This window comes from Drosophila takahashii, chromosome 2R, assembly GCF_030179915.1.
Source record: "Drosophila takahashii strain IR98-3 E-12201 chromosome 2R, DtakHiC1v2, whole genome shotgun sequence".
NCBI classification, from domain to species: Eukaryota; Metazoa; Arthropoda; class Insecta; order Diptera; family Drosophilidae; genus Drosophila; species Drosophila takahashii.
In genome coordinates, this window is record NC_091679.1 from 43,459,910 (window position 1) to 43,481,023 (window position 21,114).

The following is a 21,114-nucleotide window of genomic DNA, read 5'->3' on the forward strand; positions in this document are numbered from 1 at the left end:
CTTTTGGTCAACGCAAGTTTGCATTCTTTGTGTCACGTTTCCATCGAAAGATACCAAAAACACACAGATACAGATACATTTACAGATATACAGCCAGCGAAAGAGACAGCCGATGTGCAGTTAGAGGGCAGTGAAAGAGACGGCATGATCGATGGTAGGCAGTAGCCGTAGGAGAAGAAGAAGAGACAGAGTTCGGGTCGCAGGGAAAAACAAATTTATGAAATGTCATTTATTCATAATGAGCCAAGTGAATGGGGGAAAAGTGTTGGCGCGTGTATCGAAACGAATGATAGTACACAGAGAAATGATGAGAGGAAGATGAGAAGGGGGAGAAATGGGTGAAGAGGGGGATGGAGATGGCCGAAACGGGCCAATTGTGTGCATTGCATTTCGAGTGTTGTAAAGCGCCATAAACTTATTAGGCGAAAGTGTTTTGTGAGTGCGAGAGATTGTGTATGAATGTGAATGCGTAATGAGTGCTGTGCGGCTATTCACTTTGCTATTCATTCGGGGGGATAGTTTTGCAGTCGAATGTAATTGTTTAGCCAGCGATTGAGTGGCTATCGATGACCTGAGAGTGCGGTTAAGAAGACATTTTACTTTGGTAATCCGTAAATAATTAATAGTTTTAGGTGGGAGGTTGGGATGCTGAACGCCAACTACTCAAATATTTGTTTTTAATAGTTTAAGAATTAAGATTATTTTTGAAAATATTTTTGATTGAAAACTTAAGATATTCGATCATAAAAGAGATCCTTACTTTCTATTATTGTAAAATATTTTTTAATATTTAAGAAGAATACAAAATTGTAATTTTTACTTAATAAACGGAAGTCTCTGAAAGTATGTTTTACACTAGGAATAGGAGACTTCCCTTATATCGAATCGTCACTGTTTTCAGGTGGTCGCAGGGAATATTTTGTAAATTGTGGTGAATAATTCTGCACCCCACAAACGAGTCACTTGCGGTTATCCAGAGCATTTCGCAACTTTCCGCACACTTGCAAGTTGCAACCGAGTCCTCTGCTTCTTCTTCTTGCTTTTCTTCTTCTTCAGGTTGAAGTACTATATCGTGTGTGCACTGAATACACTCACACAGATACTCACACGCACACCTCGCGACCCCACTCATATGTCATTGTGTTGGTGGCTGCGCCTATTCGCGGCTATTTTGTATACATTTTGCATTAATTAAAAACAAAATAAACAGCAAAAGTCGCGCGCGCTTCGCCTTTACTGGAGGCATGGAAATAAAAACTGAAAAGCAAACACATTCTGATTTAAATGTGATTGTTTTTCTTGCTTTTTTCGCCTTCGTCTTCCATTTTTTGTTGTATTTGCCTCCGCTGTTATTCACTTTACTTTACAAGCAAGTGAAAATGATTGGAGCGAAGTTATTTCGACTATCTTATACTTGGCAATTATGTGGGGTTTAATGAGTTTAATTAGGTTTTAATTGGAAGTATAAATTGTTTATCATAAAATGCAAATAATTAAAAAATATTTTCAAAGCAATGATTGTATATATTTTTAATTGTTTTCAAATCCCTATAAATCAGTATGATGGTTTATTGTGTCAAAGCTTCTGAACTAAACGCTCTATTATTTATTGCATACTTTTAGAGCTCTTTATAAATGATTTCAAAACTCTTTTTAGCCATTTCTTCTGGTTTTAATATTATAGGATTGTTTAAAGTTGGTAAAAAATAAGTATAAAGCTTTCCCAAGATAGTTTCCGGCGTTATATTTACCTTATTTCTCTGTATATACCAAAACATCCTATTTGATTGCTACCAACTTCACTATATATTCCATATACCCTTTGATTATGCGATTGCGGGGTATTAAAAGCGCTGAAGTAAAGCAGAACAGAAGCAAAAACAAAAACAAAAGCAGCGCCGACGCCAACACAACACACACTGGCGCACAATCGCTCACACAGATACTCGGGTGCTCTGTGTTCTGGTTCTCTTTTTTCTCAGTCGACTTCGGCGTTTTGCCACTGATTAGAAGTGTCTTTGCCTTTTATGTTATTGTTTCTGCTTCTAGCTACCTCTCTGTATTTTTTTGTGATTTTTTTTATACATTTTGTGATTTTTGCCACTGCCTTTGTGCACTTGCGATTTTCATGAAATTTCGCTATGGCTTTTCAATAATTTTTGCACGTCTTGCAAGTGAATTTCTTTTGATTACTCTTGCCAAGTCAGCGATGTGTTGTTGCCATTGTTGTTGAGTGTTAATCGAATCGTGCGGCTCATCAATGCAGCCAGTATATACATGTGTATTATTAATTTATGTGTAATTTCCCTATGTGTGCGCCGTGCAGCCTGAACAAATCAAATTTCAATCAAAAGAACAAAAGCAAAAGATCGAAGGAGAAAACTCTAAAAGCCGTGAAATCAAAAGCCAAATGCGCCCGCGAATCAAATGCAACAAAATGCAAAACTTTCGACGCTGCTCAGCACTGTCGACGTCGTTACACAACACTGGCCCGAAAAGTTCTCCCTATCGAGTGGTAGCCTAAAATCTCCCCACAACTCCCCGACGACCCCAAATCGTGCTACAGCTATTTAAACTTCTGTGTCTCCATATATCGAAGTGTTTCCAAATCTCGGCTCTCGACTCTTAATGTCTGAACTAATCAAAAACTAAACTAAACTTCGCCTAAGCCAGCTAAAGCTATAAACGAACTATCTATGAATATTTGGGTAAGATTTGGGGGATTTAATTGTAAAGGGTTTTAATTGTTTAATATTTATGATTATTTAAATACTATAAGTTGATGAAAATTGAAACTAATTTTTAAGGTTTATTTTTATTACTTTTATAATATAAAAATATTCTTTTTTTCAAATAATTATTTTATTTTATAATGCTAGTAGGACCAATAATGATTTTTAAAATTATGTTTTATAATGAATTAATATTAAGTAGATTCCAATAAATGATGGAAATGTAATGATGATATTAAAATTTGTAATTACTCTAATCATTGCACCTAACTTATATATTTATTTTCGCTCCTCTCTTCTCCTTAGCAACAAAAATTCCTGAAACGACCCGCGGAGGATGTTGACAATGGCCCTGACAGCTTTGAACCGCCGCACAAGTTGCCCAATAACAACAACAATAGCAATAGCAACAATAACAACGGCAATTCGAATGCCAACAACGGCGGCAACAACAACAATGGCTCCAACAACAACACCGGCAACAACTCGAACAACGGCAACAATGGCACCAGCAACAACAACAACGGGAACAACAATGGGAACAACATCAACAACGGCTCAGAGAATCTAACCAAATTCTCGGTGGAAATTGTACAACAACTTGAGTTTACCACATCGGCGGCCAATTCGCAACCGCAGCAGATTAGCACAAATGTCACTGTAAAGGCGCTGACCAATACGTCGGTGAAAAGTGAACCAGGTGTTGGTGGTGGCAATAGCAACAACAACGGAGGAGGAGGAGGCGGGGGAGGCGGCAACAACAACGGCAACAACGGAAGCGATCATCACCAGCAACAACAAGGCGGCGGACTGGGTGGCCTCGGCAACAATGGAAGGGGGGGCCAAGGAGGAGGAGGACCCGGTGGCATGTCCACCAATCCCGGAGGCCTCGGCGGCATGGGCGGCATGCCACCCAACATGATGTCCGCCCAGCAGAAGACCGCCCTTGGCAACCTGGCCAATTTGGTGGAGTGCAAGCGGGAACCCGATCACGATTTCCCCGATCTCGGCTCGCTGGACAAAGACGTCGTCGGCGGCGTTGGCGGCGTCGGTCAGTTTCCCGGCTTTCCCGATCTCCTCGGCGACGACAACTCGGAGAACAACGACACCTTCAAGGATCTCATCAACAACCTGCAGGACTTCAATCCCAGCTTCCTCGACGGCTTCGATGAGAAGCCGCTGCTGGACATCAAGACGGAGGACGGGATCAAGGTGGAGCCGCCGAATGCCCAGGATCTGATCAACAGCCTGAATGTGAAGTCGGAGGGTGGACTGGGTGGTCATGGTTTCGGTGGCTTTGGCCTGGGACTCGACAACTCGGGCATGAAGATGCGCGGAGGTGGCAATCCTGGCGGCAATCAAGGCGGAGGAGGCTTCCCTAATAATGGTGCAGGAGGTGGCAACGCCGGCAATCCCGGCGGCAATGGTGGCAACTCTGGTAATCTCATGTCTGAACATCCGCTGGCCGCCCAGACACTCAAGCAAATGGCCGAGCAGCATCAACACAAGAACGCCATGGGCGGCATGGGTGGCTTCCCCCGACCGCCGCACGGCATGAATCCCCAGCAGCAGCAGCAACAGCAGCAGCAGCAACAACAGCAGCAGCAGCAACAGGCCCAGCAGCAGCAACATGGTCAGATGATGGGCCAAGGTCAGCCGGGTCGCTACAACGACTACGGTGGCGGCTTCCCCAATGACTTTGGCCTGGGACCCAACGGCCCGCAGCAGCAGCAGCAGCAGCAGCAACAGCAGCCGCAGCAGCAACATCTGCCGCCGCAGTTCCACCAGAAGGTTCCGGGCGGCGGTCCCGGTGCTGGCATGCAACAGAGCTTCCTGGACATCAAGCAGGAGCTCTTCTATTCCTCTCAAAACGATTTCGATCTCAAGCGCCTGCAGCAGCAGCAGGCCATGCAGCAGCAACAGCAGCAGCAGCAGCAACACCACCAGCAGCAGCAACAGCAGCCCAAAATGGGCGGAGTGCCGAACTTTAACAAGCAGCAGCAGCAGCAACAGGTGCCACAGCAGCAGCAACTGCAACAGCAGCAGCAGCAATACTCGCCCTTCAGCAACCAGAACGCCAATGCGGCGGCCAACTTCCTCAATTGTCCGCCGCGGGTTGGTCCAAATGGCGGCCAGCAACCCGGCAATCTGGCGCAGCAGCAGCAGCAACCCGGGGGTGGACCGCAGCAGCAGCAGCGCGGAAATGCCGGCAACAACGGGCAGCAGAACAACCCGAATGCCGGACCCGGCGGCAACACCTCGAATGCACCGCAGCAACAGCAGCAGCAACAGTCGACGACCACAACGCTGCAGATGAAGCAGACGCAGCAGTTGCACATTAGCCAACAGGGTGGCGGAGCCCATGGAATTCAGGTGAGTCTACCGCTTTTATATACCCACTATGTCAGTCAGAAGACCCCAGTGAAATACCCCAAAAAACAAACCCTTAAACTTCGAAACTGTTGCCTAGACGGAGCTTATCCAATAACATAACGCTACTTAATGCCATTGACACGTATGTAAATTTCCATGCATATTTAAGTTATCAGCGTAACGAAGTCAACAGCTTTTCACGAAAATCCCGACAGCAGCAGCGGCGACGGAAAAGCGAAAAGCTCCTAGGGGGTTGTTTTTCCCGCATTGAGTGAAACTCTAGCTTTTCACTCGAACATTTCACTCAGCTTGTTTTCTTTATATTTATCTTCTTTTTTTTTGTGTGGGTTTTTGTTGTGAAAGGATCATAAATCATGTTGGGGCAAACAAGCCCTGCAAACGAACCTTTGGCCGCTCTTCCCGCTCTCTCACCGCTCTTTCGCAAAAGAGAACGTTCGCTCGTTTAACCCTCGATTTTCCATTTCCACTCGCCAGCCGAGTTTATCTCTGTCCATTAATTTTACCACACATCTGTTCATAAAATTGCTCGGCGACCTGGCGCTCGGCTTCAGTGAGTCCTCGGCAGCGAGCGAGTGGCCTTCTCTGTGGCTCTCGCTTTTCCCGCCACCCTACCACCCTCCCACCCACTACTCGAATTTCCCGAGTTCCATGTGCGCCATTTTTATTACGTGAGCGACAGGCGAACATTGTTGGGTAAAAAAAGGACGCTACAAGCAAAAAGAAGATTGGTTGCTTTTATTATAGGGGTTTTCTTAAATGGAAATTTCCTTTTTAAGTTGGTAAAAAGCTCAAAGATCTGGAAAAACAATCTCTAATAATGCGAAAAGAGAAGTTAAGCTATGCTCTGAAATACCCAGACAAGGGATGCAAAAGAAAACGTGAGAAGCCCTAGAAGATCTAGCTGAACAAAAACTGTTTGTAGCTGAAATTGTAGAATAAAACAGGGAAAATGATAAAAGACTAATTTGTTTTTGGAAAAATAAAAGATAAAATTATATTTTAGGTAAAACTGTTTTTATTACGTGGGCCTTGTGACACTTTTTAGAGTGTTATAACACCCTGTAAAGCACACTTTAGGGATCCTATTGTATTATTTTTTAGAGAGAGAAAATATAAAATCCATGTTAGTTACAGACCTTAACCACTCTAAACTTCCCCTACCCATTGGTCTGAAACAGAGAACCCTTTTCCTACATTTTTGATCCTTATTTATTGTGAATTTTTGGCAAACAGCCCCAAAGTGCATGGGCCCATGAACATTTACTGAGCTCCGTCATCACTCATCCATATAGTAATGCATTCATCACTTCATTGCTCCGCCATTTCCACTCCCCTCCCCCAAAATCACCCCTTCCCTCTTTGAGGGGCACTTTTTCCGGAAAATGCAAGGGAATCTCTCGCTCACAAAAGCAATATTCCCTAGCCACATGCACATCCTCACACACACCGAATCCCACATATATGTGCTCTAAACCTAACCCATATTCATTATCCGCTCCAAATTGTTTTCCTGTTATTTCCCAGCAACAACAACAACAAGAACGAGAAGAACAGCACCAACATTTCATTTACAAAATGAAAGTGCAAAACTTTTTAAGTTAAGTTTCATGTCGCTGAGTAGTTTTCATCAGAGAACAGCCAAAAAAGCATAAAAGAGAGAAAGGAGAAACGAGAAAGAGGAGAAAGGGGAGATGAGTTAGAGAGAAGGATGGAGAGATGGAGATAGAAGAGAGGGCAGGTTGGTTTTGGCCTGGTCGAAAAAGGGACACGGCAACGGCATTTTATCCGATTTTTGGTCAGTTGCACTGCGAAAAAAGTGTAGATAATTAAGAATTTTAATTTTAAAATATTTCGTTCGTTTTAAAAATACAAAAGTGGAATATTTATTTTTATAATATTATTTAATCATAATATTTTTCAACTATCTTAAAAAGTTTTAAAAATTGTTTTATGTGTATTTTTTCCTGGGCGCATTTAGCTCAAGGTTTGCCATGAATTTCGTTCATGCATTAACCCTCGGTTGCCTGAGACTTTTCCCTCTTAACCACCCTGAAACCCCGCTGCATAGGAAAATAGTTGAAGCAAGTTGAGTGCCGTAGAAAACAGAGGGGGAGAAAACAAGCAGTTTTTGAGGAGGCGAAACTTGTTGACGATTGAGATTGAAATTTTTCGGGGTTTATTATAATTTTTTATTCCTGCTGCCCACTAGCCACTCATCCCAGTCTCTTTTATCCTCGTTTCCTCTTCGGGGCCTTGGCTTTTAGTTTTTTGCTCAGTGGATGCTGGTGGTTCTGCTGCCCATAATCAAAGGCTGTCCTGGCGAATCCTTTTGGCTCGCTTATCGTCGCAAGACACAACACGTATACACACTTAAGTCTAACGATATATTTACATAGGACTCATTAAAAATGCCCCCAAACGAGGAGGGTTGCAAGAAGCCAAAACAGCATCGGATTCAACGAGTTTTCTCGGCTCAATAATATTTTTCAGGGGGAGCAAAAAGTGGGTAAACCTCTTAAGTGCAAGAAATGAGCGAGCAAAGTGTAAAATGTACAATGAATATGACAAAGAACGGTGGCGCAAGAAGAAAATGCTGGAATATGCACAATAAATTAAGCGGGAAGCTCAGAAAAAAGGAAAGAATATATAAAGTTGAAGTGGAAGAATGTGTAGAAAAAAAGAGCAACGGGCAAGGAAATTATACATTTTACTAATGAGGTTTTTTTCACCCCCAGTAGAAAAAGGGTGACAGGCAATTTTTCATGGCTTTTCATTTGGCAAATTTTTAATGGGGACTATTTAGTCGTAGCTTATAATTTTGTAACTAAATAAAATATTTAAATTTGGGAGTTCTTAAACTTTATATTGATAAACAAATATTTTTCAAAGTTGAAGAATAAAGAACGAAGAGCAAACTAACAGCAAATAAGTTCGAGTCAAGAATTCAACTCTTTTAATAAGAACAAGTTGGCAGGACTCGAGAATTCAAATAAAATTTATCAGATACTTATTGTGCAACATGAAACGTACACGTATAACCAAAGCAACCGAGCAGCAATCGGCAAAAACCAGGCAACAGCCAAACCAAAAAACCAAAAACAACCGTAGCCCCGGCTAAAAGTTCAATGAATTCAAAATGTTGGCCATTTTGCATGTCCTGCATTAACTCGTTAAAATGCCAGCAACAACAGCGGGGAGCTCTGTAGTTCTAGCCACCAACGAATTTGTGTAAAATACAGTAAAAAAGGAGGAGAAAGGCTGGCGAGAAAGGAGAAAGGGGGAAGGTTTCGGTTGGTCGATCCGCAGGCGAAAAGCGTCATCAAAATGCCAGGGCGCACAAAAGTATGCAGCGGAAATGTGCAAAACGTGAAAATGTGCGGAAATTATACTTGCCAGGCGGCCGCAGAAAGAGACAGCAAGAGGGGGCCGACGAAAGAGACAGCTAGAGAGGGTCATATCAGATTTTATGACTTTGCCCGGGCGACTTAATGAAGTAAGCATCAAGAAATGCGAGCACATGCGACCAACTCTCGAACTCCAAATCATGTTGTATCAAAAAACAATAAATAATTTATAACCTCGAGGAAGTGGAGAGATCCTAGGCAGCATCCAAAGTACTTCCAATGAAATGGAAAAAGGCGCAAAAAGGCGGCTTTGCAATGCGCAGGCGCCAAGGCAATAAAAACAAATCCCCGAATTTCAGTTCAGTTCGCAGATTCCCGGCAACTCTTCACATAACTCGACTTGACAGGGCTTATGGCCAGGGATTCTACATCTGTGTATAGCGGAATTAACCTCTATAAATTTAACTCCCCCACCGTTAAAACAGAACTTTGGCTCTAAGTAAACGGAGATAGAAACCTATTTATGAGCGGAAAACTTCAGCGAAACAAAAGAAAACATGGTATTTTCACTGCTCCTTCATAATTCAACAAATTTCGTAGGCTGTTGTTTTTAGGTATCCAGTTTTCGGTTATTTGGAGATTTCTGTTACGGTTTCAGTTTTGTTTTTTTGGCCCGGCCCATTACGAAACGCATTTGATGCTCTCAAAGGTCACATTATTTTCCTTTTATATTCCCATTCGTGTCAGTTTCAGGGGGATTTTCATGGGGGGTTGGCTGTGGGTTTCGGATTTTTGGCGAAGCGAAGTTTCGTAATATTTTCATTCTTCTGGGTGCGTTTCAATCAATTTGCAGGTGTTGAGAGTTTTTCGCGGGGGAAAAGTTGATGAACTCTGACGGTATTTTTGGGGTTAAGTGTTTTGGCAGAGTTTGAAAATGTGTGAAAATCATTTTATTCCATTCGTTCAACTATATATTCCCATTTTAATATGTCTTAAGTTTCCTTGCGCCTTTGCAATTATAGTTCTCACACTTTGAGGGATTATCCTTCAGCTTATGGCAGCAATATCAATCAGTTTATTCACACATCTTCAGCATTTAGCTGGAACATTTCATTTTCCTCGAGGCTAAGCTGGCTATCTATCTCTTTTTTTGGTTGAAGGGGGGTTGCGACGCCCCTGCTCCTTCTCACCTGGCCACTTTGATTGCTACCTTTCCGTTTTGGCCCAGCATTTCCCTGCGGCATTGCTTTTCAGCACTTCCCCTCAGCTATTTTCCCCTGGCTGCCGGCATAAAATTTAATATTTGCGCGTGTTCTTAACCCCAAACCCCCCTTTTTCTATATATACATATCTATATGTATATGTAAGCTTGTGTCTCCCCCTTTATCGAGATTATTATGCCATGTAATCTGCTTCATATAACACTGAGATGAAGACGTGGCAGCAGGAATGCGTAAGCAAGTACTTTTAATACTTTCACCTCCTTCGGGGTACCATGATTTCACCCACACATTGACATATACTTATACTTACTTGCTTAGGATATATATATAAATATTTCAGTTTTTAATCTATTTTAATGGAAATTATTCGCGAAGGAAGCAAGTTTTTCGCTGCTGCCACTGGTTTTGCATTTTATTTGCTATAATTTGCCTGTCGCCACTTGCTATTCAGTGGCTTTCCCCCTTTCTTATCCCTTTCTAAGTTTAATTTTTCTAATCTCGCAACAAATCCTGGTGGACGCTGCAAAGTATGCTATGCTTTTCACAAGGCTCTCTTTTGCCTGTGTGTGTGTAGGGTGTGCTTGTGTGTGTGTGCTTTCTGCAAACATCTCACGTCGCATATTTATAGGCTGCCAGGGCATAAAAAGCGATTCCAACTGGAGCCAAAGCTTGCCAAAAAGATTTACAAAATGTTTTCCGCCTTTTCTTCTTATTTCTTGTTTTTTTCGGTATATTTAGATTGGCTTTGGGGCAGTGTAAAAACTTTATTTTTGGGTATCAGCTAGTCTGGTATTTTCTGGCCCGAAAAGTTGGTTGTTATCAACAAATGCAGTCGGTCCTGTATATTCAAATTAGTTTTTATTTGAGCCGGAGAGCAGGAAAAGCAGACCGAGACGGCAGACAAGGTTGACATTCATATCAAAAACAAAGTATTTGCACAATTTGTTTAAATTTCATGCGCCACTCAGACGCAAATTCATGTAAAATGTAAAAACCAACGCAGCAAAGGAGGAAAAAGCAAACAAACGAGTCTTGGTCAAGTGTAAATTCAGGATAGGCCAGGATAGTCAGGATAACAGGATGAGGGGGCATTGCACTTCCAATCCAAAAACACACAGCATTTGAAATTCCATTAAATTTTGTTGCTTCGGTCGCACGCAAAATAATTTCCAGTGACATTTCCCAGGGTTTTCGTTGACAACCGAACTCATTTCATTAACTACCCAAACAGAACGCACAATCTGTTGCCACTACACATCCAGGGGGGATATATATGTATAGAATATATATGTGTTCTCGGCCATAAATATGTCTACCCGACCTGCCCTCCTCCTCCTTCGAAACCCTTCAGCCCCCTCATAACAACACCTTGGGCATCCAACCAGCCAGCCACCCACTGCAGAAACGTTTTGCCCGGCCACTTTATCAAATTAATTACTTTGCCAACAAGCGGGATGAAGGAAATATGGGGCGAAAGCAGGTCGAAAGGGGGTGGGCGCCTGCCCCGGGAGGTCAAGTGGTCAGGAAAGTTGTTGTTCACTTACATTTGCCACACTTTTACGGCCATAACACGAAATCCGACTGTGAAAACGATGAGGAGATTGGCAAAGGGTGAAGGGATCAAGTGGAATTATGGAATTGCATAGTGGATTTGGACTGGTTACAGCAGGTACTTGATCAGTAGATCTCTTTCGAGAAATTAAGAAGGAAATAGGGTAGCTCGATGCAGTCTCATAGATTTGTATATCTCTTACTCGCATAGGAAACAAAATTTCAAATCGGACCACTAACTAAGAAGTTATGATCAAATAATGGTATGGCCGCAAGCAAGCAGTGCAAGCAGTTTGAGGAGAGATTGAGGAGGAGATTGGCAAAGGGTGAAGGGATCAAGTGGAATTATGGAATTGCATAGTGGATTTGGACTGGTTACAGCAGGTACTTGATCAGTAGATCTCTTTCGAGAAATTAAGAAGGAAATAGGGTAGCTCGATGCAGTCTCATAGATTTGTATATGTCTTACTCGCATAGGAAACAAAATTTCAAATTTCAAATAACTAAGAAGTTATGATCAAATAATGGTATGGCCGCAAGCAAGCAGTGCAAGCAGTTCTTTTAAATCTTGCTTATATCTATCTTCCACGCACTTTGTTGAGCTGAATAATGGGTATCTGATAGTCGATGTCCTCTCTAGTACTTTTTTATTATTTTTCTTTAAGTTAAAGAGCTATTGACGTCAATTGGAAAACTTCGTAGGTGTCTAAAGCTCTTTTGAAATACCCATCTTATGCAGATCTAAATAATATACCATTCGCTGCAATGCAAAAATAGAATCGTTAGACCTTAAATAGAAACCCCGCTGACGTCACTTGGAAAACATTTTAAATATAGACCGTAGAAAAAGTTGTCTCGTTTTTTCCTGTCCCCCACGGGAAAATCAATATAATGTAGAAGCGAATGGTAACCACTGTCACGCTAAATAATAAAGTAATTTCTGTTTTTCTTTGTTCCCTTTCTCATATGGAAAACGGAGCTGTTTGAGATTATTAGCCCAAGTTTTAATTTCAGCAAAAATAACCTTTGTGTGTGTGACAACGCCCACTCGAAAATAGGAGTTTTCCTCTTAGGGCCCACGTGGCGTATGTGTAATTTTATATTGTATGGCTACATTCATTTGATCTTAGCTACGATGGTGTTCGCCGGGGGCGTGAGAGTATGTGTGTGTGGGGGCGTGGCTGCGGTGCGTGTCTAATGCTCGTCACTTGAAAACTCGCCGAGCCAAAGTAATTGAAAATGTAAATGGTTGAGGTTAGTGGCAGTGGAAAGTGGGATGGAAAAGAGGAAAATGTAAGTGCAAAAAGTGAAGTTTTTCGGCAGTGCGAGGGATCAACTTAATTCCCTTTTCGGTGGTTCAGCCTCTTAGGTGGCTTCAAAAATACTTTTATAATTAATAGCTCTTTATTGCGGTTTGAGTTTTACCGAATTTACCATAAGCAATCGCATTTTTAGGCACTTTTTATGGGAAAAATTCCAACATCAAATGGCAAATACCATTCGAATCATTTTTCAACCGGGTGTTGGAAAGTCAATGCGAAAACTCGTTTCGAATTTAGGTGAAAATTCCAGCAGAATTTTCCCATGCAGGTGATGTGCTGCTTGCTGATCCTGAGGGGAAAAATGGAAAATGGAAAACAAGGAGCGGCCGGGGGTTCATATGGCTGGATAATTCTGCCAAATTTGCAGCTTTGCTTTTTTGTTTGTTGTTTGCATTCTGTTGTGTCCTCTATTTACCAAAGTGTGTGTATCTGTGTGTGGGTGTGTGTGGGTGTGTGTGGGTGTGTGTGGATATGCGTACGTGTGCGTTTGCCGGTGTGTGTGTAAATAAAATTAACGAATGTTGAACTTTCTGCTGACAAAGTTCCGGCACATGCATAAGCAAATATGTTGAAAATTTGCAAAGAGCAATTGATTTTCGATTTATCGAAATAGAGAGGAAATCCGGCACTTTTTGTCGGTTTTTTTTTGCAGAACTATTTTTAAAAGCTTTGTGCACCAATTCATTATTTTTTTAAAATAATAATAATAGAAGTAATATTTTTAAATAATATTTCCAGAGATTCTTGATTCGTTGAAAACTGCTTTCGTAAAATCATAATTAGACTTAGGTCTTTTTCTTATAAAGATAATGTGCAATCGTTAATATTCGACTTAAAAAATTAATTTCACATAAAATACGAAGTCTAAAAATAAATTTCTAAAGTTGAATACTTATAATATGCCATTTATTCTGTGTAAGAAAGTTAGTAACGTTTTTGGTTCATTTTTCTGGTTTTCTGGTTATTTTATTTTTGCTTTCTCTCATCTCTTCCGTGTATCTTGATTTTTATTTTTTAAAAAACATTGTCACGTTCTTCCTTTTATTTGTTGCAAATCGCTGGCTGAGTCAGAAACGCGCGCGTTTTAATTTGTATCTCATAGATGCAGTCGGTCGAAAAGAGGCAACAAAAAAGAGAGGAAGAATCGCAGCGAGAAGAATTCTTCTCAATGCTATTTTCATGTTGATCGTGCGCCGGGCCTTTGTTCACCCATCGTTTTAGTTGTTGTTGCCATGCAGCTGCTTTATCTATCAGATGCCAGCCAAATGACTCATTCGATTTCTGGCTTTCTGCTGCGGATTTTCCGCCTTCAGCTCGCTTATCGTCGTCGTCTTGAGATAAGCACGATATAAACGATCTGATCTCATCCAATCCCAACCGAACCGCTTTGTTCTTTCGCAAAGAGCTCGTTAATAGAGGAAGTCGGCAGCTGATCATATGATTCTGATTGGGATCAAAACAGATCAGATCGGATCAGATCTGATCACCCTGATCGTGTAATGATCCCCATTAGCCGCTGGCACATTATATACACAGCAATTACGGGCTGGAAATCAAACATTCGACTGGGCACGCAAAATATTTACACTAATTAGCTGCAGTTTCTCTTCGCTCCAGTACACTCGACTACAAACGAGTTGTTTTGCTTTTGCGGCGGCATTAAATTCCCATTAAAGCTACAGCTACGGCAGCAAATTAAAAATGCAATTGCAAATTAAATTTAATTTAAAAATCCATCAAGTCGAGTGAACGACTGGGAATGGCGAACTGCAAATGCCTTTTGATTTTTATGCACTCCCGCCTCGTAATTGATGAAGAGAAATGGAAAAACGGCAGCTGCAACCGCAACATAAATTTGAGTAATGAAATCATTGCCAGATTAGGTTCTATATCTGTCGATTTCCCACATTCACTATTCATTACTCACTTTTCATGGAGCATGGTTAATGGCCTCTGGCTTGGAATGTTGGCCCAAAAGGAATGTTCTAAATTCGTGGAAATTGGCAGAGCATCAAGAGAGAGGGAAATAATTTATTAGATTTTATTTTATTTATGCTTGGGATTTTCTCATAAATTCTTAAATAAATCTTTCCTTTAAGACTTGAATTCTTGGGATGAAGTATTTTATTAGGTTCATTTTTAAAAATAAAAGGATTATGAATTTCTTATTTAATACCAAATACATTTTATTTCATTTATGATTAAGATAGGAAAATAATTTAATAGATTTTTTTTATACATGCTTCAGATTTTCTAAAATGTTTTCTTTTTAAGAATCTTGAATTAAAATAAAAGGTTCATAAATCTCTTAGTTTGAATGAATTTTGTTTTCCTTATAATATCGATTAAAGTTCATTTAACCTGTGGTTTTTTTCTATGTTGTCCTGATGAATTTTCCAGATGAAAAGGCCGGCGGGTAGAAGTTAATGAAAACCCTGCCCGAGCTGCCAGTAAACTTTTGACAGACGATCCATTAAAATGTTTTCATAAATTTGCCACAGGTGTGCCTGAACGGTGCATGTGCCGCCTGTGGGTATTTATGTATCTGTATCCGTATCCCAAAAACCCTTTTTGAAATGAAGCCAACAAAACAAATCGAAGTCATCCATCGGAGGGCCGCACCAGAGGGCCAAAGCCAAAAAGCCCAATAATTTAAGCCAGCAGCCCCCTTTTGAACCCCTCTCTTACACCCCCCTTTTGACCCACATGACATATGCATATAGTGCAGTTCATTTCGGCCACCACCACACAATGCAACACCGCCCCCTTTTCCCTTTCCACTACATATAAGCATTTGGGGGCCGCCTTCATGGCCATTTATGCCAAAATTTAATTTATAATTATTGCGAGTTTAATTTATGATCATTGACATGCTGCAGCAGCCGAAACACACACACACACTCACACGGAAACCGCATTGAAAGGGGGTGGTAATGGGGGAGGGAAAGTGGGAAGGGGTTGGAAAAGTGGGTGGCGGCCAGCTATTGTATCTATTCCTCGTTTCCAACCTCCTCCTCTCCTCTGCCGCTGCAGATTGTCTGGCATTGTGTGCAAACTGCAACTGTTTCAAAAGTTTTTCTCTCTCCTTTCCACTGGGAAAAACTAGGGTCCTTTGGGTGGCAGGAAAAGCAAGAGGAGCAGCAGGAAAATGGGGAAAACGGGGGTGTAACTCACACCGCTTGGCGCGCTGAAAGTTGGCTGATATGTCGGCATCAACAATGATGACGATGACGGGAATGTGAATGTGAATGTGGATGGACGCGTTCCCTTCTCCCGGGAGATTTCCATTTCACCCCCTCTGGACAGCAGTTAAGGATTGCCTGCATCTCGGAATGCGAATGGCATGCAGAGTGTGCTGGGAAGCAATCTGCACCAGGTATTTGCCACCGTAAGTGAGCATAATTACATCAAATTGAACCCGAAGGATTCGGACAGGGATCGGGTTAGTTTGCTTCATTTGTGCCTAGTGTTCGGGGGTTGAACTACACTTTGATGGGTGATCAATCCAATGGTTATTCATTCTAAAAGTCTTAATCTTGAAGGGATATATTAATGACGGAATATATTAAGACATTTGCTTTCTAAATGATCTCAATAACCTCCAAATAACAATTTGTTCCCCTAGCAAAAAATCTAGAATAAATGCAGCTCAAAATATAAAATGTTTTACTTTAATCCCCTTAATTTAATATCAACTTACAAAATCTTTTACTTTTAATACGGTTTTTATGCCATAATAAGTTTCTTAAATTCCCAATAAAATCAGATTACCTTTCCCACTCACCCCCGCAATGGGATTTTGTGAGCCCTGTGTTTTCCTGCTTGTCGCTGGCAATTAAAAATCAAATTCGCTTTGCTCTAACGCTTTTCCAAATGAGATTTCGCTCGTTCCCTATATCATCTCCTATGTCTAGTATCTCCATTCTCCATCCCCCTTCCCCTCCCTCCATTGCTGTCATAATTTCGTTAAATAACGCAGCGCGGACACCTCATTGGATGGGATTGGATTGGATTGGATTGGATGGGATAGGATCGCAGAGTTCACAGCGGGGGCTTCGAGGCAGCTAGTTTATGTCACACAAATATCCAATGACAGACGCCCAACGGGTGGCTATCCATCGCCTACCCCCTACCCTTAACTACCCCCTCCACCCGGCAATTCCCTTGGCTTCATTTTGGATTTTTTGGCTTCTCTGCCAAAATGAAGAAAAAACGAATATGGGCGAAAGATGGGCAAAACTAAAGCCCAGACTAAATCATGTTGTTCGGGGGCAGTTGTTAGTGGGCGTCGGTGGGCGTGGCCTCTTTGCTAATTTCATTGACTCTTCAATTTTTGGTCGGCTGCCAAGCGACTCCCAGTGGGTGGGTGGTTTATGAGTTACTTTTACGCTTACAGTCGAACTTCTTCAACCAAGGAACTTACTAAAACGGGAATAACGGAAGTAACAACATTTTTATGTTCAGTTTGCATCGAGTTCCAAGTTTTATATTTAGAATATTAAAAAATAAAAAAATTTCTTTATTATTTTTGTAATATTTCTAAGGATCATCTTTAATTTAATCTAGATTAAATATCATTTAAAATATTTCAAAAATTCTTCTCAATTTATTTAATGCTACCAAAGACCATCTTTGATCCCTAATATATATTTTAGCTTCAAAAATTACTAATGTCCAAACAGAAGGCTGAGAAGTTTGGGTTGCTATAGCAATAATTAATCATAAAACCTTTTGTTGAGATTTTTAGCACCTGGTTGTTGTTTGGGGGGTCTGGCAAGTTTTTCAATTACTTTAAGTGCAACGGTGGGCAACAAGTTTTGTTACTTTCCTTATTTTCGTTGTGGGTACAGTTGTGCCTGGTCAGTCAAGCGGAGTTGAAGATATGGGAGTGAAAACCCCTCGCAAAAAAACAGGCGGCCGCAGTTCCTTTGGAGTTTTATGTTCTTCGTTCGGTGGATTGTTTTTTTTTTTTCTTTCGTTACTGTGATGCTACAGCCTTACATGTGTCACACACACATGCAGGCCACTGGCAGGATAGTCACATATATCATTGTCAAGTCTATATGCAAGGCATCCCCATTCCCATCCCCCTTTTCCCCATTCCCTTTCTGCCTCCACCCATGCCATATCATTCCCTTGACAGCGCGTGGGGCGTGCGGCAATCTTTTTGGCTTGTCAAATGCGCATTTCCTGCTTAGAGTCCTTGCCTCGGCCTCTGTATGGGTGTGTGTGTGTATCTCCTCTTTGTGCCCGAGTGTATCTGTGTGTTTGTCTCCAGCGCAATCAATATGGCGGCGCTGGGGTAATAGCTGCAGGATTTACGCGCTCGTGCGGCGTCTCCGGTTTACCCGCAAAGTCTCCCCTCCTTCCGCCCTTAAAATCCTTCGGCAGTTACCTTTAAACTTTTTTTATTGATATTTTATGTATTAGTGGGCGAGTATCCGCCAGTGGGTGTCTGTGTGTGTATCCCTGTGTGTGTTTTTGTATGTGAATGGCCGGGGCTTTTTGTCTTTTTATGAAAGCTGCTGTAATGATTTGTTTTATGAACTTGTTCTTGGCTTCTTCGATCCGCAGCCAATCGATGTTTAACCAAGGCCCATCGACTTCATTTGGGGAAGGTATTTATGACTGACAGCCAAAGGAAGAAGCAGCAGATCCTTGGGCGTCCTTAAACCAACAAGTTATGTTCCTAATTTTATGCAGAGAAAAAAAAAATGAGACAGAAAAACTTGTTATAAAAGAAATTGTTAAGTTACAGAAAAAAAACGAACGGTTGAAATATTTTTTAAAATTTAAACACTTCTTCAAATTTTGTTTAAAAGGTTTTTTTTATTTTCTAATATTTTCCATGTTGCGTTTGTATTTTCTCAGAATATTTTCATCTAAAATATACGTTTCCCATTTTAAAATTACTACTTGGTACGGAATAGAACCACACATATCATGCCAAACACCTTATTCCGTTCTCCACTCTGAGGCAACATTTTACACCTTGCCTTTGGAAACGAAGAGGCAGGCGCATGATTTATGGCCAACATTCGAACGAGTGGGTAATGGGTAGTGGGTGGAAGTGGGTGGGTTGTTCTCGGTGGTTCGGCAGAAGGTTGCCAACACACGCCGACCAATGCCAAAGCCAAGGCACTAAACTTCAATTAGCCCCGACGAGAGTCCATGACTTTTAATCAGCGTACTTTACGCCTGCTATCCCACTCGCACTCCCCCTGCTCCGCATAGCGCTGTCCTGCTCGCACGCGAGCTCGAAAAATGAAAATGCGTGGTGCTGCAGAAAACACACAATAAATTAAACCAACAAGCAATTACAGCAACAGCAGAAAATGAAAGAGGCACAGGAACAAAGACCACTGTTGAAAAGGATAGACATTTCGATATCCTATAAACAAGTCTACTTAATTTACATTTTTTTTTTAGGATTTTATAACTGTAGAAAAAGGTTTTTAAATTTTAATTAATCGTTTTTAATTAACTTGTTAGTTATCTTTTTTCTACTTTGATTTATTTATTTAGGATACAGTTGGTTATGTTTTGTAAATTTTCTAATATTATATTATTATTCTTTAAGAATACTTTTCCTGAATTTTACCATACCCAAAATACTCTTAATTTACAAATGACTGGATGCAAAAAGGCAAACGCGACCGCAAAGTTGCTTAGTGCGCTTGATATTGCTCCTGTGATTGTTGCTGCTATTGCATTTGCCATTGCTTTTGGTCACACATGTGAAATGTGAAAACCCCTTTTTGGAGGGGTTGAGAAAAATAAGCCTTGAATTTTTCGTGCCCCAAGTGGAGTGGCTCAAAGGCAAGGAAACTTCGATGCCAGGGTGTGCGGTGTGTCCGGTGACAGGATTTATTTCCAGCCCGCAGATTCGAGTGGCGAGGTGGCGAGTTCCGAGTTCCGAGGGCAAACAACCGAGGGCAAAGTGGAAGGGGGTTTTGGGTGGGAAAAGTGGGAGTTGGGTCGACATTGAAGTTCCAGGGTCGATCGCTGGCGCTGTGCTGTCCTCCGCTCATTTTGCATGTCGCCCGGCGCTCTTTTCGGGCCCATTACAATAACAAATGAATGGCAAATTTGCTGCTCAGTGGGGGAATCCCTCGAAAAGCGCACACAGACAGACAGACGCAGCAAAGTAGACTATGAAAAAGTGCCGAAAGATTTATGCTTGCCTCTGGCTTCTCTCTCTCTCTCTCTTGGTGACTGTGTGTGTGTGTGTTTGGCAGTCAATGCGGATTCGAAAGCCATCCTGGCGATAATAAGCTTGAAAGCCTGCCACTTCCACCCACTGCCAATCCACCCACCCAGTTTATAGTGTGTGTGTGTGTGAACTGACAGCAAATGAGACAGCTGCAAATGGAGAAGGTGTTGGCTTGAGTCCCCTTCTCCGTCCCCCCTTCACTTCTAAGGACTCCAAGGATGCCAAGCTATGTGTCGGGTATTAGCCTCAAAAATCCCTCGCCCTGGCATGCCAGGCAAATTACCAAAGTGCCAGGAGCCGGTGACAACCATTCGAGTGCCGAATGTGTCGCATGTGTCGAGTGTGGGGCTGCATGTCCCTGGCATAACACAAATAAGATCAAAGATCCATGCGATATGCTTGAAGTCAATTTCGTCTTCTTTCCAAAATCTCTTTCATCCCCGAGTGTCATTGGAATTTTTTGAGAGTTTCGAGTAATCCCCTTTCGCAGTATTATGCTCTTTTATACGTTTTACTGATTGAATTCGAGTTTTTGAGAATATTTATTATCTACTCATTCATTTGGCAACAAGTTTTCTGTGTGTTTAATTTAAAAATTTAATGAAAAACTACAAATGTTTCTATTGCCATACTTTTGAAAATCCTCATTTCGGATATCAAAAGCATATTTAATGTGCTTGTTTATGGCCCCACGTTGGGCGCCAAATGTAACTAACTGATTTATTTGATCTGCTCGCTACGAGATTCATTCGGCCAGCTTAACAGAATTTGTGTTCGTCCTCTCATTCCTCTTATTTGATCCCAAAACCAATTAATTATTAAACATATTACTAATCCCAAATTTGTATCCCATTACAGGTGTCGGCTGGTCAGCATCTGCATCTGAGTGGCGACATGAAGAGCAACGTCTCGGTGGCCGCCCAGCAAGGCGTCTTCTTCAGTCAGCAGCAGGCGCAGCAGCAGCAGCAACAACAGCAGCAGCAACAGCAGCCCGGCGGCAACAACGGACCCAATCCCCAGCAGCAACAGCAACAGCCGCATGGCGGCAACGCTGGCGGCGGAGTGGGCGTGGGTGTGGGCGTGGGCGTGGGCAATGGCGTTCCCAATCCCGGACAGCAGCAGCAGCAACCAAATCAAAACATGAGCAATGCAAATGGTAAGTCTAAGTAACTAAATGGTTTCTAAAATATTTGAGTATTTATATTTCAGAAAATTAAGAAAAACATTAAAGTCCTTAAGGCTTTAAAATATTAAAATATATATCGTAAAACATCAATGTTTTTTATACAATGATTCTGAAAGATAGATAGCTTTTCAACTTAAAAAATCTTAAGC

The 21,114-nt window shown here is 41.6% G+C and overlaps 1 protein-coding gene across 2 annotated transcripts in view; it reads left to right on the top strand.

Moving 5' to 3' along the window:
* The window catches only part of mam (neurogenic protein mastermind), a 74,742-nt gene that overhangs the window by 49,775 nt on the left and 3,853 nt on the right, over positions 1-21,114 (top strand). Inside the window, exons 2-4 of one of the 2 annotated variants that reach the window (XM_070213228.1) lie at positions 2,327-2,708; positions 3,039-5,105; positions 20,638-20,935. In XM_070213228.1, the coding sequence (XP_070069329.1) occupies positions 2,697-2,708; positions 3,039-5,105; positions 20,638-20,935 (2,377 nt within the window). In that variant the 5' untranslated portion in view covers positions 2,327-2,696. The remainder of the gene's footprint in view (positions 1-2,326; positions 2,709-3,038; positions 5,106-20,637; positions 20,936-21,114) is intronic. The other variant, XM_044393321.2, reaches the window with a different exon arrangement.